This window comes from Trachurus japonicus, chromosome 2, assembly GCF_045865225.1.
Source record: "Trachurus japonicus isolate A0001 chromosome 2, Traja_1.0".
Lineage (NCBI taxonomy): Eukaryota > Metazoa > Chordata > Actinopteri > Carangiformes > Carangidae > Trachurus > Trachurus japonicus.
The window spans coordinates 5,153,453-5,172,375 of record NC_140908.1 but is presented as its reverse complement, the minus strand read 5'-3'; the positions used below and the strand labels follow the sequence as shown (position 1 = coordinate 5,172,375).

At 44.0% G+C, this 18,923-nt stretch overlaps 2 protein-coding genes across 49 annotated transcripts in view; both read left to right on the top strand.

Annotated features, from left to right (window-relative positions):
- LOC146990660 (R3H domain-containing protein 1-like) overlaps positions 1 to 13,830 on the top strand; it is a 43,518-nt gene extending 29,688 nt beyond the window's left edge. For 8 of the 47 annotated variants that reach the window (XM_085796718.1, XM_085796740.1, XM_085796728.1 and 5 more), the window contains 11 exons: positions 233 to 367; positions 1,177 to 1,560; positions 2,416 to 2,593; positions 5,506 to 5,663; positions 5,961 to 6,094; positions 8,150 to 8,253; positions 9,558 to 9,736; positions 10,261 to 10,414; positions 11,364 to 11,461; positions 11,625 to 11,709; positions 12,613 to 13,830. In XM_085796718.1, the coding sequence (XP_085652844.1) occupies positions 233 to 367; positions 1,177 to 1,560; positions 2,416 to 2,593; positions 5,506 to 5,663; positions 5,961 to 6,094; positions 8,150 to 8,253; positions 9,558 to 9,736; positions 10,261 to 10,414; positions 11,364 to 11,461; positions 11,625 to 11,709; positions 12,613 to 12,905 (1,902 nt within the window). In that variant the 3' untranslated portion in view covers positions 12,906 to 13,830. The remainder of the gene's footprint in view (positions 1 to 232; positions 368 to 1,176; positions 1,561 to 2,415; positions 2,594 to 5,505; positions 5,664 to 5,960; positions 6,095 to 8,149; positions 8,254 to 9,557; positions 9,737 to 10,260; positions 10,415 to 11,363; positions 11,462 to 11,624; positions 11,710 to 12,612) is intronic. The other 39 variants (XM_085796744.1, XM_085796749.1, XM_085796745.1 and 36 more) reach the window with 10 other exon arrangements.
- A 495-nt stretch (positions 13,831 to 14,325) lies between these two features.
- On the top strand, positions 14,326 to 17,559 carry LOC146990659 (uncharacterized). 2 transcript variants are annotated; one of them, XM_085796860.1, is made up of 3 exons: positions 14,326 to 14,642; positions 15,984 to 16,072; positions 16,179 to 17,559. In XM_085796860.1, the coding sequence occupies exons 1-3, from the start codon at positions 14,453 to 14,455 to the stop codon at positions 17,532 to 17,534; spliced, it is 1,635 nt and encodes a 544-aa protein (XP_085652986.1). In that variant the 5' UTR covers positions 14,326 to 14,452; the 3' UTR covers positions 17,535 to 17,559. The 2 variants fall into 2 exon arrangements, with proteins under 2 accessions (XP_085652986.1, XP_085652994.1); XM_085796868.1 differs by having other exon boundaries at positions 14,532 to 14,642; positions 15,913 to 16,072.
- The last annotated feature ends 1,364 nt before the right edge of the window (positions 17,560 to 18,923 follow it).

The following is an 18,923-nucleotide window of genomic DNA, read 5'->3' as shown; positions in this document are numbered from 1 at the left end:
GGCTGTAGCTCATATATTCAAATATGAAAGCCCAGTTTTTTTCAAATATTACAAAAAACTGGACGCTTCATGTGCCTGTTTGCTGCATACATGACAGGCATAGCAACAGTAACTAAGGGGCGGGGTTTAGCAAATGGTCAGTTGAAGCTCCCACCGTTTTCGATTAGCGCCTTTCGTCGAAATCTCACGTCCTGTCCCCTTCTGTCCGTCTCTTCTTCCCTTCCCTCCTCAGCCGGTCTGTCCTCCTCTCCAGCCGTCCTCTGAGCCTGTCCACAACCCAATGGCCTCTTATCCTCTTCCTCCTCCTCCTCTTCCTCCTCCTCCTTCTCAGTTCCTGCCCATCTGTCCTAACCAACAGTACACTGTGGTACCGAACCTTTTTCCTTCTTCCATTTTTTATTATCCTTCCCCCCTCCCCTCTGCTCCATCTCCTGTCAGACCTGGTTCATTAAGAGTTGATGTGGAGACTTTTCTCTGAGCTGTGAAATTAATGAATTAAAACTCTGACACAGATGTCCCACATAGTCCAAAAGAAAAAGAAGCTTTTGTCAGACTAAAGAAACACCCTGAGCTCTATTTTGACCCAGGTCTTCATACTGTATCAATGTGCCTTTTGAATAAGCTCTAAATAAACTATCCCATCATGTGATTATTTAAAATGCAGTTTATCAAATTTTGTAGCCATATTTGTTGTCGTTAATTATTTGGTCTTGACACAAGGTCTTTTTAGTGGAATCTAAAATCAAGCACCTTGTTAATCCCCCAATTACCAGTGCTATTTTGTTCTCTTTTTTGGTGGAAAGGTGCATCTAAATCCAGCAGGGGCCATTACCCACATATATAGATCATGCATTCGCTTAACCTCATTTTTGACCTGGTTTTAGTGAAAGACATGCCTCTGTGACTAATTATGCCTGTGGAAAGTTCCATTAATATTTAATTCATCACCAGATGTTAGCGCTGAATAATCCATGACTAAAAACACTACTTTCCAACAACATGTCAGAAATGACCTGGACTGGTGGTGAGCGCTGGTGATACAGATGAGTAGTTCACTGGAGACCTGGGTCAGATCTGAACTCTCGAGTGAAGAAAGTCCGTTTATGGAATGTCTTTGAGATCAGATTAGACCGTATTGATCCATATTTAACGATTTAATGTGACTCATCTCCGCAGCCTGACGTCCTAAACGCCCAGTTCAGTCACATGACGCTGGGGCAGCAGCCCCCCAACGACAGCGGAGCGTCCGCTCAGGACCCCCGCCACTACCCGACCTTGTACCACCACCACCACCACCACCACCCGTCCCACCTGGTCCTGCAGGCCGGCGCTCCGCAGCAGCTCGCCGGCTACATGGTGACGGGGCCGTCGGGAGGACACCCCGGGATGCTGCAGAGTCAGCACGTCCCCCTCCCCACCCCGGGCCCCAACCACAACCACAACCACAACCACGCTTACCCCAGCTCCACGCCGGGCCCCGCCGCCGCCGCTTTCCCCGGCTCCTCGCTGAACCAGCCGCTGCTGCAGCAGCACGCGTACATCCAGCAGCCTGTCCAGCAGGTTGATTGATTGATTGATTTTATTTGACACTTTCTTATAAAACATTAGGTTAGGTTAGGTTTATTGGTCTCCACCAGGGAGAAATTTGTCGCGGAGACCGGGAACACGTTGCATACATAAAAAAACACATACAGTGCAAAACGTACATCAGGTTAAAAGACTGGTGGAGTAAAAAACAGACCACACTGGACAATCCCGCACATACGGCAAACTGATGTGAACGTCCACTCAGGCCACCATTCACATGCATCCACACCGCTACACTAACTGGAATCATAAATATACATTCATATCAGCATCACATAACCTCAAATATACATTAATCCATTCATTCACATATGCCCACATGAAAAAACATGAGAAAACATGATACATTTCTGCACCATAGTTAAAACAGAAGGTCGGGATAACACAATAAAGCCATTTCCATTGTGGTCCCTACAAACAATATCACAAATCACAGTAGTCCAAGAGTTTACATACATACAGTAAATGAACTATGATTGGTGTCTGAGCCATTTTTTCAGTTCCTTTTTAAACCTTTCTGTACTGCTGCTAACAGACTTAAGAGTTCTGGGTAAGCGATTCCACAAGATGGTTCCAACGTACAGAAAAGATTCTTTCCCCACATTACCCCATACTCTTGGGGGCACAAAATCTGTCAAACTGCCCCTGGTAGAGTGCGTATGGACCTCAGTAACCCAATTAAAATAATGAATGAAGTAGTAGTAGAACGATCCTGTGGACGTTACCACAGCTGTAACAGAGAGACTCGATCTTGTACTTTTAACCATCCAATCCTATGTGCAAAATACAAGTCGTTGAATTTGTGTTTTCTCCCCCACCCCCCTTCAGATGTCCACGTGTTACTGCTCCTCAGTCCACCACCCACACTGCTCCACCCAGCAGCAGCAGCAGCAGCAGCAGCAACAACAGCAGCAGCAGCAGCAGCAGCAGCAGCACTACCGGCCGCCTGTCAACCCGCTACAACCCTACAACTGCCCGCAGAGCCAAAACCTGCCCCAGCAACAAGGTTTGTGTTGCAAAAAGATCCATTGTGTCATATGCATCATCTGATCTGACACACAGCCTGATTTAAAACAAGCTTCTCTTGCATATATACTCTGTCATTATATCCGATTCCTAGTCTTGTTGCGTGACAAATGCACCTGGATAGCACAAAGCAGCAGGTCACCCTTTAAAAACAAAGCTTTGAAATAGTTACAACGCAGATCCAAAAGGACAAATCAAAGGCGGCTTTAATGAATAATATCCACGGTCTCTGTTGTGAGGCGACGTATTTATCTTTTTGAATTTCCAGGCTTCCTGTTGTCAGAAGCGAAGCTGCAAAGCCGGGGCCTCGCTGTATCAATAGACTTCGTTACTCCACCACTTTCAGCTCTTAGATAGCATTTTTGTTTTGTTGTTGATGTTGTTTGTTTTCCTCACAAGGGAGCCCTGCCAGCCGCAGTCCGTCGGCTCTCGGTGAAGGACAAATATTTCTCCCGTGCTTTTGCTCACTGTTTGTTTTTTACAAGTTCAGATGTCTCCCCGGGAGTCATCAGCTTGATTATTCTGTTTCTGGGTTGGTGTTTTTTTTTTTTTTTTCTTCTTCTTTTTTCCCTTTCACCACAGGAGTTGAGATTGTTAGCTCCTGCTCTGCCTCTCTCTCTCCCAACTCACACACATACACAGTCTTGCTTAACTGGATGTAATCTTTGTACAGTTGTAACTCGTACAGCTGTGCACACACACACACAAACACACGTCTCTGTAAGTGGCTGCGGCACTATTCTGTCATCCGTAGGCAGCAAATGTGGCTTCCCTGCTGGGGACCCGGGGAATAGACAGCGGACAAATGAAGCTGACCTACAAAGGCAAAGGACAAGCAATTATTTCTCAGGGAAACCAAGGGAAGAAAAAAAAAAAAACGACTCTGGAGCACCTCGTTTCCCTTCTGTTCTTTGCATTAATTAAAAAAAAAAGAGAGAAAAAAACATATAAGACCATCTAAAGGTGAAGAAGACACTGCTGCACAGGTTTCACGCATAATAAATACGTTATCAGGGAAATACTCTGATGGCCCCGGTCGTTCGGTGTCCACAGAGAAACCACACTAGTGAATGTTTCCACTCACTTGCATCAGACCGTCGCCACCACAGGGCTTCAGCTTCAGTCATGGTCATTCCGGAAAAGCGTTTTAATATTCTACATGAGGGCCGCTGATGATGGATCGTCCACACTCTTTAACGGTTATGTGAAGCTGCATGATATTTAAAAAAAAAAGCAAAATGATTGAAAATGTCCAGGATAGTTTCCTAGACTCCATGTTGATGTTATATATTTTCTTCTTTGTTTTGTGCCAAATGAATCAGGTGATGACAGAAATTTAATCTCATTACGAGACAAAAACAAAGCACATGACAAACACCTCAACTAATTTGTTAAATCTTATTTATAAGAGTTTTAGTGTTTTAGTTGAAACATATACACATAGTCTAACTTTTCAGACTGATATCTAATATGTGAGATGTAAGAATCCAGTGAATATCAGTCATTCATATTTTTGCAAGGAATCGATAGAGAAATTCACTTCACAGATTCTCCCAGTGTAGCTTTGTACAGTAGTTTGTTCCTGTACCGCAGCATCTTGTCCGACATATTTATTCAGAATAAGAAAAAAGAAAAAAAAACAACCAAGATGGCGTTGCGCTGAGCCTGGGAGGCGGGAGGCGGGGCCGGGACGCTGTCTGAGAGGCCTTTAAGAATCTCACAGTGAACCGGTCTCTTTTCCAGCCCTTCACTCCTCACCTGCACGGACGTTCGGTACAGAAACCTCTAAAAAAAACCTCTAAAAAAACAAAACAAAACCAGAGCGGTCAGTCAGCGGCGTCCGGACGTTATCTGCCTGTGGAGGAATTTTCCTAAGTCACAATCGCCGACCTCATCTGCTGCGCGCTGGGACGGAATAAAACAGTCTGCATTTGATATGACGGTCATTTCATGCTTGGGTTTGTACGTTGAAGGTGGGAGACGGAGGTGGATAAAAATAGTCCTCCTCCTCCTGTCTCTGTTCTGTTCCTCGCGGAGCGCCTTCATTGTCTCGCTGTACTTTTCTCCCAGGGCGGCAGACTGTAAAGACACCTTCACAAAAGGACGTCCTCTCCTTTGTCACCTGGATTACCACATGTGTGTGTCGCCAGGGACAGTATTTTCAAATGTCTCTTTTTGTCACCTTGACATTTAAGTGTCCACCCGCCCCCTACACACACACACACACACACACCCCCACTGTCCCCTTCCTTCCCTCCGGCGAAGGAATAAGCTCCGCCATTTTAGTCCATTCTGGGAAAATGGCTGGATGTGTGACTTTGTGGCGTCTTTTGTGGGGCGCTTTCTTTGGCCGCTCCAAATGGGTTTTCAACAAGTACTGTAGAAATGTGATCTACTGTAGCCCCCTCCTCCTCCTCCTCCTCTTCCCCCTCCTCCGAACTTAATCACACGGCGAAGTGGCGGCGTCTGAAGAGGAGTGGCTCGGTCACTCAGGTTTTGCAGGTTCAGGCCACCGCGGGCGAAATCAAATATATTGATTTTCTTTTATTCCAAGTGCATCAGACCTGCTTAGCTGTAACAGCTCAACTCCCCGAGTCAAGGCTCATCCGCCACAATCTTCAATCTGCCGCCTGCTCTTCTAATCGAGCTTCAGTGTCTTTTTATTGTAATTGTATTCAGCAAATTTCACAATAAAATCATTAAAACCCTGCACTATTTTCTTGATAACAAAGCTTTTTTCCCCCCCTCATGGCTTTTATTAGTGTCTCCTCCTCTTCTATCTTTCATATGAATCCTGAATATTAATGACCGTCGTGTTATTATCACTCTGCTCCTATCAGGAGTCTCTTTTCATCCAGTCACAGCGTTGTGCCTTTTCTCATTTTGCCCCAGTGCACCAAGCCGTGATGCCAAACCCAGCGTCCAGCTACCAGACCGTAGTGGGCGTGCAGCCAACACCCAACCTCGCTCTCACTGGCAACCAGCAAAGCAATATGGGCAACCAGATGCAAGGCATGATGGTCCAGTACCCTCCAATGCAGTCTTATCAGGTATCTTTGATAAAGGACGCCTCTGTCAGATAGATTACTATCAGCTGACGAAAAATGAAAAAGAGTATTCACTTCTTTTTGTTGCTACTCAAAGGAAGCTTCCCCTAGCTTTGTGTCGATGTAGAGATTTCAAAATAAGAGCGAGAGCCTTCTATGAATGGAGAATGCCAGCGTTGACATTTCAGTTATTTGTCCTTAAGAAAATGAAGGGTTAGCTCATAAATCAATGTTTTCTGTCTTTTACTTCTATTTCAACAGCTTTTTCATCTAGTTTTTTTTCTCTCTCTCTCTCTGTAGCAGGTTTCAGTGCCACAGCAGACGTACCAGCAGCCAGTGTTTGTGTCCTGCCAGCCAGGACAGGGAGCAGTGGCTGTTGCTGGCATGCAGCCCTGCTACAGCCTGCTCCCCTCCAACCAGCACACCACCATGAGGTACGAGCCGTAATCTAACACCCACACCACACACAAACTATCAGCACCGAGCGGAAGGAAAGAAAAACTCACATTATATTGTGAATGGAAATAAAACCAGAGCTTAAATAATTGTTAAACGATTTGTTTAGCCAATCGACAGCAAATTAATGGGCAGCTGTAATGATGATTGATTAAACATTTAAATGAAGCAGAGGTGAACACACGCTTTTATCAGCTGCTTTAGTGTTTTATTGATCATAAAGTGAGCTGAAATTAGGGAATGTTTGAGACAATCGATGCGTTGATTGATTGAGAACATCACCTGGACACTAGATGAAAACAAGATGAATTCATATTTCACTTAATTGGAATAAACACATTTGCAATATAACTGCATTTATTGATGAATACTGAATTGACTAAACATGAAATCATATGTTGGTGCTTTAAGTTGTGCTTTAAGAAATAGTTGAGTCTGACTTTGATGTATGGGAGTAATTAGTTTAAAGTGATGCATCACATTAATGTGTCTGTATCTTGTATTAACACAGTTTCTTTACTAATATTTAATAATCAGTGTAAAGGCCTAAAGCAGCTGCCCGAATCTTTACCAGTTAATCACATTATCTGCTGTTTTTTCCCCTCCAAAATGAGCACAAGTCATATTTACACTGATGATAAACTTGTTGTGATTTATGGTCATCCTCCTATCATGACAGCTTCTAATAGCAGCAAGTTGCTTTTAATCGGATTTAGATTGAATTATCATCTCAGCTGTAAACGTTCATTGTCCCAGAAACCGATTTGCAGGCACTTGATGCTGAAGGTGCCTCTTATTTATAGACCTAACAAGCCTGATGAGTGAATCCCCACCGCACCTCCGAGCCAAGGTCATCTTTGCTCACCGCGGGGGGAAAAAAAATGAAGTTATTACCCGAATGCTTTTTGGTGAACTGGGCCTACGTACGTACGGCTGATGAATGTCGACTCTGACGCCCTCTCGAAGAGCCGGAGTCATTTTCCTCCATTACTGTGCTGCAGTGGAGCAGTGTGCAGCGCCGTGCTCCCTCTCTCTCATTATAGCTGATTGATAGAACTAGTTCACAGAAAGCAAAACATGTAATTAGTTTCTACCTCCATGGACCCAATCAATCTGGATACTGGTGAGCGGGGGCACTGCCGGGACCACTGTGCATGCACATACCCAGATATAGTATATAACAAACACCAGACATGAACACAACCATCACCTGCAGAAGAACAATGAACCCATATATACACACACACACACACACATGCAAGGAGAGGTCACTTTCTCATTGTCCCAGCTGTAAAATGAGGCTGCGTTAGTAGGGCAGTCGGTGTGGAAATGATTTATGCGGCAGCGTTTCGAACGGCTCACTCTTCTCCCACGAGGACCAACTGTCCACCTGCAGCCGGCTTCCTCCGCCAGCTGTACACCGGCCCCTGCAGGCAGGTTGCTTACCGAGCAGAGCGCCGACGGTACAGATGGACTTGGAGAGCTAAATTTCACGTTTAATACCTCAGCTGTGCAGGTTTTAGGAGGGATTTTTCTGATCATTTAAAAAAAAAGGAAAGAAAAACCTGCTGATGCGACGTGAGAATCATATTAGACTTGCTTTTCAATCATATTAGACTCGATAAGTAAGTAAATGGGTCAATGTGTGTTTCTCAATTCATAGTTGTGCTGCTTATGAGGGAATTCACAATACACAATCTGTGCAACAATGGGAAAAAAAAATAGAAAAACAAAACGATTAAATGGCATGTTTGCTTCAACAATGACCTGAGTGATTGGTTAATTATCAAAATAAATTGTCGATCGACTAATCAATTTCTATTCACAGCTCTAATATAGTTCAATATGTCCAGAAAGCACAGAAAAAATGTTTTATGTGAATAAATTCATGCATTTTATGAATGCTTACCACCACCCCTGCTGGTTTTCATTGATTCTGTTTACAAGAGAAGAAGCCCTGTTGTAAAATGGTTTCCTGTGTGTGTGTGTGTGTGTGTGTGTGTGTGTGTGTGTGTGTTCATTCATTCACACAGTTCAACAGTGAGTTTCCTGCCCGCCCCGATGATGGAGCAGCTCCAGTTTTCTCAGACCTCGTCCCCGTGTGTCTCCCAGCAGCACCCAGGCCAGCAGTACGCAGGTACTCTCTCTCTCTCTCCGCTCTGAGTTCTGAATTGTTCAAAATAAAAAATAAAAAACGTGTTTCAACAGTCTGCATGTTAAAGCTTTTAAATGTTGTGTTGACGTTTGTTTGGTTCAGGGTCTTTAACACAGAGGCCGCCATGTTGCACTGGATGAGAAGTGCGACCTAAAATAATAAAAACATGTTTTTGTGGGGGATATATTTTTTATTAGGCATGAACCACAGATTTATCCTGTTATTTATTTATTAAATTATTTTCCCCATCTGCTAACATGGAGGGGGCGGGGCTAATGATCAGGATGCTTTGGTGGATTCATGGTCATTCATGTCGTCCATCTTTATACTTTACTACAGTAATAGCAATCAGCCATAACAGATAAGACAATATCTAAAAAATTCAACCTTGTGCTTTTTCACCAACTAGTTTTCATGTGATAGCTGTTTGGTGTTTGTGGGGCCAGAGACCCAGGCGGGGGCCGTCTCCCCGCTAATGACCTTTATTATTCATGTCCGCTGTATTACCGAGGCAGCCGTCATCGCGGGCTCGTCGGTAATGAGGGTCAGATGAAGGTCTCGTGGTGGCGGCCTCACCTACAGCGTCACCAGTAAACATTTTTAATTGGCCGGGCCAGGGCCAGAAATAATCCTCAGATTAAGCCCAAATATCCACCGTCCTTGCTACTGTTATTAGGTATTAATTCATATATCAACAGCAGTGGCAGCTGTGCAAAGTTTGCGCTGTGATTCCCCCCTAATAACCTGAGATTGGTGTAAACAGAAATTAATTAGACGGAAATATGTTGTATTTTCTGAGCTCATAGAGCAGGAGGTTACAGCTCTACCTGAATTGTTTGATGGTTAGTTTGTTTTTAAAGTCACATCATTCACAGCTGTGCATTAGGAATGAATTAAATAATTGGATCTGTTGGATCACTGCAGTGGATTTAGCAGGGAGACGAGGGGAGTGCACTGTTGTAATCAAGGCACTTAGAAACCTAAATGCTCAGCAGCAGCTAACGGCGCGAGAGCATCAGTGGGTTTTCACTGATGAGGTGTGTGTAGCTGAACAAAACAAAAGTGCTGAAAAGGAGCTTTTGGCGAAAAAACACATTTAATCTGTTAGCTCACTCTGGTGGATAAACCCGAGCTGATGTGTGGAATTAAATAGAAACGGGTCGTATTAAGAGTCAGACAACATTTACCTCCTGTCGACCACAACTCTATATCCAGTTTTGGTCTTTTTTTATTTTATTTTTTTTATTTAAATGCATGTGTGTGTGTTTGTGTTTGTGTGTGTGCAGGGTTGTTACCAGCGGCCCACGGCGGCGGCATGGTGATGCTGCAGATGACGGCGCCCTGCCAGCAGCCCCGGGCCCCCTCCCCCTGCCAGCGGAAACAGCCCAGCTACAAACACCCGGGGCCCGAGAACCAGCGCAGCCGCCGGCCCCCGGAGCTCCCCCCGCCCCCAGACAGCACCCAGGTACAAAGGCTGGAACAACAATATTATTATATATATTCGTGACAATTTTGCATTTCGGGGCTTCAATACAAGACGGAAAATCTTTAAATTTCAGCTTAGAATTTGTATATTAGGGATGAGTTTCCAAATACGTTGCACAATGATGCAGTAAAAGTTAAGGAAACAGTTTTAAAGCCACTTCAGTTTGGTTGGTCTCTTTGAGCCAAACGCAGCCTCCCTGCAGCCAGGCAGGTTAAGTGTCGTAGCGAATAGGCTCCGCAAATGAAGTCAACACTTGCCGCAACCTGAAAATGAGGAGAAAATAGTCCTCAGCATTAGGGTGTAATGGTACATTAGGGGGACTAATGTGGCTGGAATGGGACATTAATGCACCAACTTGAACGACAAAATGACTTTGTGGAAGCAGAAGCTGCAGCCGAGGGTTTTTTTTTTGTTGAATGAAAGTGTTTTTGTTCTCCTTCCCCTCTTCTTTCTTTCTTTCTTTCTTTCTCTCTCGCCGCCTCCGTCTGGTGTGTTGCGTGTAGAGCAGCCTGCCCTCGTCCCCGGCTCTCACTCCCTCGCCCGGCCATCCGCCCAGCGTCAAGGGCCTCCCATCAGGCATTTCGGCCATCCCTGTCATGGCGCACCACCACCACCACCACCCGCAGCTCCCTACAGCTTTCTGCCACGGTGGACAAGGTCAGAGCTTCATCCACAACACAGCAACGTGATTTAAAAACTCTGTAAATAATAGGTAACACTTTACTTGACGCCTATCTCTATAACGCATTATAACCATACTTATAATGAGTTATGATGCAGTTATAGCACTGTATAACTATCATTATAAACGCTCATAAATTACAATAAGGCTTTATAACAATAAGCATAACACATTATATATAGAGCATTATAACTCTATTATAATACTTGACGTTATAAGCCATTATAGAATGTTCTATGATGTGTTATGCTTATTAAAGCCTTATGATGATTTACGAGTGTTTATAATGATAGTTATACACGTTTATAAGCCAATTATAACACATTATAACTATATTTTTAATGCATTATCGATATGGGCATTATCAGCAAGGTTACTAACAATTATAACGTATTATAATACCTAACCTTATAAGTCATGATAAAATGCTTTATAATGTGTATGCTTATTGTTATAAAGCATTATGATCATTTATGAGTGTTTATAACTATAGTTGCTATAACTGCATTATAACTCATTATAAGTATGGTTATAATGCATTATAGAGATAGGCGTCAAGTAAAGTGTTACCAGATAAGATTTTGCGCCTCAGTCCTGAGAAGAATCACTGAGATTTTTGTCTGGAGGCAAATTAATTCTGTTCAGCAGAGAGACGACGTCATTGCATTTCAGATAAACAACAACAACAGCCTGTGCTCTCTCTCAGTTATTATCAACTGAAAAAACTTTGAGTGGATCTTTTGTCTCACTTTTTTTTTTCTTTTTTTTTTTTTTTTACATAATATGATTCATGTGCTCCCAAAAACTTTGAATCATGAGTCATTGTGTTCCCAGCAATGACGCACAAACACAAGAACGAGACTAGACCTTTAACTTCGAGCTTCTTCTGGTTGATGGCTTGATGTTTTCTGCTGTGACCCACAGGTGAGGCGCACTACTCCCTCCTGGGCCAACCTCTGCATTTCAAACCCTCCATCAGACCTCCTCTGATCCACACTGCCCACATGGTGACCAAACACCAGGTTAGACACACACCAAGTCCTTTATCACATATAAAAGTCTCACCGTTGTTATATTTTCTCCATTTTTTAAAATCAAATTTAAGTTGGTTTATGCGATTTCAGGTCAGCAAACATCCGTCCCTCGCCTTCTTCTAACGACCTACGCTGTCCTCTGTCTCCTCAGGGTCCACTCGGGGTTTGGCGTAGCGGTCATGGGAGGAAGGCCGGCAGAAAGTCTTTGTCTTCAGATCTCAGTGTAGGTGAAGCAGGTAATAGGAAGTCCAGAGGGAGGCTTGAGTTTAGTGAAGCTTGAGCTAACAGCAGTCGTTTTTACTTTATCGGACGTTTTTGACTGTGACTTCACCTCCTCTCTTGCAGAAAAAAAAAAAGCAGGAAGGTTAATCTGGTGCGTTATGAAGTGTTTCCTACTCGGTGTTGTGTAGGACATTCAGGCGAGCGCTTTGCGAGAGCGGCGATGTGAAAGAAAGAAAACCTCAGGGTTCAGATGTCAATCACAAGAGGGAACTGGTGTCGAGATGAATCGTATGATAAATCCAGCTGCGGTGGGGTTTATTTTGCAGATTAACTGAAATAACAGCACGTTTTTTTTTTTTTTTTCCTGGTGTCAGAATTTGCTTGCTGCGCTCCACAGCTGTGGGAAGAAAAAAAAGCGTCTTGTTTGTGAATGTAAGCAGAATAAATCACAGACCGGGCAGAATCCACACCTGGCAGTGGAACCTGCAGCCCTGGCGGTATTTGTGCAGAAAGAAATGTGCTGATGATTTCAAATATTGCGACGTACTTTCTTTTCTTTTTTTTTTTAATGCACTCGCCGAGCTGTTTTTCTGCATTGTTCAGGTGCTCTTGTCAACAATCAACAGGAAGGGGGGGGGGCTTACAGTACATGCACCCTGATGTGTTGGTGGAAAGTTAAACATGAGGTCAAGAATAATTCAGATAATTGGTGCCATTTGGAGAATTTTTACACAATCGAAAATTGTAAAAGCTTTGACGCAGACAGACAGCAGCAGTTGATTGAAGCCTCCCGATGGTGCAGGGCTGAGTTTTCTCTCCGCCCATGACAGTTAGTTGTTTTCTTTACCGGCTCTGCTGCTCACGGATCTGTCTGTGTGTGTCTGTGTGTGTCTGTGTGTGTCTGTGTGTGTCTGCAGTGAGCAGTCAGATCCTGGAAGTGACAGATCCTCCGGAGGGGATCAGCTGTACAGACCCCCACCGCCTCCTGGCAGAGCTCTGCAGAGGGGGCGAACTGATCCTGCGGCTGTCGGACCGTCGGCCCGGAGACCCGGCCTCATCATACTCTATCTTTGCCATGCTCCCTTCCAGATACGCTGCCCCGTCGAGCACCGCACTCCACCACCACGGCGGCCCCCAGGCCACCTTCAAACCCCGAACTAGTACCAGACACAAAGGGGGGCCGCGGGACTCGGACAAAGCCGGCTCATAGCTGCTACGATCTCGGTGCATCTAAGGAGCGCCACATGAACGCACATCCAACCACCTGCCTCTGCTGCCTCAGTCTGGACTCTCTCCCAGACTCTATCCAAATCAAAAACAAATGTTTGAAGAATGAATGTTCACATTTCTTTCTTTTCAGTTTCTTTTCTTCTCTTCTCTGGCCAACAGGTCTTGCTCAGGGTGGAAACTGAGCACCACCTACCACTTTAGTTTTCTTTGTAAAACGTGTCTGTGGCTGCTGAGGGCCCCTTTATTCTTTAAAAAAAAAAGGAAAAAAAAAAAAAGATCCAGTTTGCTGTTAGAAAGTGAAAGTGTTCAGAGAGTTTATGAATTAATTTGCCTGCTAAGATGTTAGTGTCTCCACTGTGGCTCTTTTAATGGCAGAAAACACAACACAATCTACTTGACTCTGGTTCAAGAACGTTTTTTGTGCCCACTTTTGAAAATTAGAGGATACTATTGCATTTAAAGTTAGCATTCATATCGGAGCAAGTATTTTACTTTGTTTTATTTAATTGAGTTTGATCAATCATTTCCTCAGCCGTGTCCCACTTTAATCTCAGTCGCCGACCCATGCAGTGAGCAGCATTTCTCTCACCTTGGGCACACAGGAATGGGTTTCTCCTCTCATGTAACACGCTCTCTACAATAACACGCCGCAGCACTTGTACCATGTGAGCCCATACAATAATAAACACTGAATAATAGATATACTACCTGAATTATTTAAGGTCACTTTTATACACAGTGAATGTTGCGTTTGCACTGAAGTGATGATCCAAGATGGAGATTTGACAGGAGTCGAGACTAGGGCCTGGATTTTCTTTTAACCCCTCATACCTGTTTGTTGCACTCAGCCAGGCCACTTTCTTTTATATTTAATTAAAATGTTTATATGCACAAGAAAAATGCAATCGAGTTTGTCGCTCTACTTGGCTTCATTCTTTTGAGATTTCTGTTTGTGTGAATCATGAGAGGTGATCTGTGTCTGGTGTGGTTTTCTTTTTTTCTTTTTTTTTTCTTTTTTGTGTTTGTTTTTTTGTTTTGTTTTGTTTTTGTTTGACTCTAATAAATGTTTTCATCACATGTGTTGACATAACTGTCTCCCACAGTCAGCAAATCGACAAGTCTCCTCAAATGTTTCTTTTAGAGCCTTTTTTTTAAGTGTGTGATTTAAAAGAAAAGAGAAAAGCAACAGATGAGGCAACTTCTTTGGAAATGTTGCCATGAAGTTTGTATCTCTGCCTTCTGGGCATTGCAGAGATATTTGCTCTGCTTAGTAGCCTCATTTCCAGCTGCATAAATTATTATTATTTTTTTTTTCCAAAGGGAAGGCCTCTTGCTCAGTGCGCGCAGAGAAACAGTGACACCTAGTGTTCAAACCGCGGTACTACAACCACTAAACTAAAGACGCCTGCTAGTGAAAGCGAAACTGCAACTGCTAGTGTTTGGGAAACTGTAGCAACGGCGTGGCGAGGGGAAAAAGGCGGGTTAGTGTAGCTGTAATGTGCACCAGGCTCCACGGCCACAGCCACAATGGAGACCGAGTCCCGGACCGTGGTGGTCTCCGGTGTCCCCGGCCAGCTGCTCCCCGCCAGCCGGATGGTCGACAAGCTGACGATTCACTTCCAGAGCCGGCGGAGGAGCGACGGCGGCGACGTGGAAGTGGTCGCATACCCCACCAACATGGAGGGAGTCGCCTTCGTCACTTTTGACAGAGCTGAAGGTAAACAAAAAAACAGGCCGTAGCTAATAAAAAACAAGCTAAAAGCTATACTAAACAGGTCAATATTTATTATGTGCACGACGAACTGCATTGAAAAAACATCCAGGTTTATCCCCTCTGCTGCACCAGAAGCTCCAGTTTGTTCCTGCTCCATTTTCCATTGACTTAGTATTCAAGTCACCGGTTTTCAGAAAAATAAATACGTAGTTACTGTTAAAATCTCATATGGAAGTGCAATGTTCCTCTTCAGCTGAGCTTCTTCATATTTAAACAAAGTTGGTGGCAGGAAGTAAAACTGTTCTTGCCATAGGAATCTGTGCACTTGTTGTTTAAAACCAAAATGTATAGACCCCCTCCAGACAGATCAATAGATAACTAATCAGTCGTCTGTGAAGTGGTTTACCCACAAATAAACGTTTAACTTGCTCAACAATAACATCCAACTCAACAATATGCACAGTAAAAAATGATTAGGCTATGCAAAAATATCTAATAGTGTGACTTCACACAACACTGTTCCCTTTGTTTTTTACACAAAAGCATTTTCTTGTGTGCTTGGAGGCCCTTAAAGTGCACAACTTGTGTACTTCATGTCATGATCAAGTGTTGACTGAGATTTAAGTTGTGTGCACACTCAGTAGGCCTACGACTTCTGTGAAATCAAACTGCACAGTGACAATCACACATTCAAGTCGGATGTTTGAGCAAAACACATTCTTTTGAGGGGTTATTTTTGTGTTTGTGTGCATAAATTAATGAAATGTAATGAAATATTTTATGTATTTTATATATTATTGTACAAAACATGAAGGATGTTATTTGCGGAAATAAAATCAGAATTTGAGAAAAGGTTGTGATAGATTTTTTTTTAGGTAGGTATATATTTTTCTGATAACCAGGTGGTGTGTATTATATCTGTGACTCAGTTGTAATGTGGATACACGACGGGCACAAACTGAAGCTGCCTCATAAGTGAATGGAAATGGAAATGGAAATTCAGGAAGACTTTAAACATAATCTATCTGCAGTCATATCCTCTGTTTTATGCCATAATTGGTTCCCAGGGGAATGAGTTGCAGTTGCCATAGGAACCCCTCACACTGTGGAGAGGTGAGGTAGGAGATTTATTTTACAGGAAGTGCCGACACCGAGCTGATAAATGGTTTTAATTTGTCCCATTGTTATGGGCGGCATTTGACAGGTAGAAAATGAGCAGATTCAGATTTTGTGTGACGAGAAACAACTTGATTTGTTGTGTGCGGTCATGAAGCATCGTTATGAGTGTTGACATGGGAACAACAACAGACGAGTACAGCAGTGCAGTGCAAACTCTTTGAACAGATGCAGCGAAGGTGGTTGGGAAGGAGCAACAGATCATGACAGAGTTTCCTGAACACTACCTCCTCACTGTGTTCCCCTTCACCAGAGATGTAAGTAACCATAAATGACAAAAAAAAAAAAAGGCACCAGAAATAATCTTCCATTGTACCAGAATCCAGCCGTTTAGACTGATCCAGATGTGTTCTTGTGCTGCAGGTGTTTTTCTATGTCTCCAACGCGAAGGTCGATCTCTCCCTGTTTGGCAGCAATCGAGCCTCGCTGATTCAAAGTCTTCGTTCAGCTCACAAGTCGGTACGTTTCAAGCCTGACCCCCACCGGAGAGAAGTGTGCGTTGAAGGGCCCTTTGCTGCCCTCAAGGCCCTTAGAGAGGACCTCATCCGCCGGGCCGGTCAGCTTAAAGCCCCCGCCGCCGCCGCCTCATCCCCGACTGCTGCTGCTGCTGCTGTCGAGCTAAGAGAATCCTCTCTTAATCCGGGGCTAATATCTCATCACAAGTTTGTCAGCCCTGTAAGCTGCAGCAGTTCTAAAGCTAAGCGGGAACCAGTGGACTCGAACAGCTTATCAACGCCGCCGCCGCCGCAGAGCACAGGTGAAGCAACTCAAGTCCAAAGCCTGCGCCAGAACACAAAAAACACTCCAAACACACCCCCGCCCTCCAGGAGAAAAGTTTCCTCGACTGTAGGGAGCTTTGCTGTCACGGGTAGCGGCGGCGAAGAGGAAAGGCGGCGAGCTGGTTCCACGGGTAGAAGCCCAACGGGACATAGGACCGAGGAAGCAACAGACGGACACAGACAGATGTTCTGGGAGGAGATCGATGCAGGGATTGGATCTTCAGCAAATCATCCAGGAGTAGACGACGTTTCACAAAAACACACCAAAGCAGACAGGACTTCACCAACCAAGACCAGAAGAGAGAGTCGTTCAAGCTCCCATCACCGGCGGCAACACCACCACCACAACGACAGCACCAACAGCACTGACTATCTGAAAGAATGGGATCAGAGCAGCTCAGCAGTCGGCGGCATTGATGGACTACTCCAGACTGGACTCAGAGATGTCTCGCTGTCCTCCCAGAGCGACGCGCTGCAGACAGAGGAACCTTCGTCTGCAGCTGGTCCACAGGATCTGGACGATAGCAGCGTCTGGGTCGACTCGTGCACCTTCAGGTACATCGAAAAGTTTGATAAGGTGCAGCTGGACAGATGCTTGAGTGGCGTTAAGATGTCTGTCAGATGTGCTGAGGGAAATGACCTCATGAGAATATCACTGACCTCCAAGTCGACCACGGCGATCCAGCAGGCCCAGAAAGACATCATGAGTTTGGTGGAGAATTGGACGACGACTTTAAGAGTTCATCAGATCCTGTATGATGAGAAAAAACATCCTTCGACACAGGAACTGGTTAGGATCTTTGACTATATGAACTTAATGTACGATGATGTTCTCTTCCTGTTTGAAGACTCTTGCATTAAAGTGGTCGGTCCCTCAGTGGGTGGTTTCCTCGCCTCTAAAAGTCTGGAGCGCCGACTGATCTCTAATACGTATTGGTAAATCACTGTGAATATTGTTGTTGGAGCTGAAATCAATGACTGTATTTTAATCGTTGACCACAAGGGGGTGCAGTTGTGCTGCACAGAGACTTCACAAAAGCAGCTACAGTTCAGTTTGTGTATGAAATCCACATTTTTATTTACTTCTTGTGTCACAGCCACATGTTTGATTCCTGTGTTGAGTAAATAAAACAATTAGAACAAGAGAAATGAATGAATCTGTGTTTATGAAATGTTTATGTGTTCTCATGAAATGAAATAAAATTCAAACATCATCCATCCAGTGTTTTTGCTTTTGTCTGTTTCTATGGTGAAGCTTCCCCCCCTTTTTCATGCATGTGTTGATAATTAGGCCTTTAAAAGACCAAACAGCAGCAGGGGTAAGACTTAATTAACCCTCCTCACATCTTAATTACAAAAGATAAGCTTCTAATTAAAAAAGCAAACATGACAGATGCCAACCTGTCAAACATAATCACATTTTTCAGTTTTCTGGTCCAGATATTGTTACATCCCTTTATCCCATTTTTCTATTTAATTTGTTTTAATACAGAACTCAATTTGAAGGCATCCTCTTTTAAGACTGAATTCTTTACATTATAATTTGTTGTTTTTCCCCCTATAAAGGAGTTCAATTTCTATGATAAAAAATGATTAAATTATCAGTGTCTTCTCCATCATTAAAAAGACATAATATCTTACTTTTAAGTTGTATATTTAACCACTAAACTGGTTGTGGTCCACATTTAAAATAACACAGTCACAGTTAAGTGCTTGGATGGTGCGTTCATGAATGCTCATGGAGCAGTTTGGCCAGCAGGGGGCGGTGTGGCTCTTCCATCCATGTGTTGGACCATTAAGATGCTACAGCTCTGCCCACTGAGGCAATTATGGCGGATGAGTTTGGCAAGCAGGGTGGAGATTGGCAGGCGAATGATGTCACTAGGATGTCCCATAATACACCTTCCCCCTCCACACACACACACACATAGACATACACACACCCAGAATGTTGTGTCTTTTTCTAGGGAAAGTCTAATCTGTACATGTGTGAAGATGCTCAGTTAAATCCTGATGTGTGTGTGTGTGTGTTTTTACTATGGTGATTATTCAAATGAGCTCGTCCACAGCCTTGATAATTGATTCATTATGTAAAAATGAGCCACGCCGCTGTAATGAACACACACAAACACAGACAATCGCTCATCTCCTCTCAGACGCACACATTCTGGGTTGTTACCATAGGAACATGGTGGGGAGAGGTTGCTGAGCTGCAGCAGCACCGGGGCGTCGTTATATAGAGGAAGCTCTTGAATACAATGACAACAACCGGGAGGATGGAGGAGGAGGAAGAACCCTTGATCACAGACGACGAGCGGTGCCTCTTCAC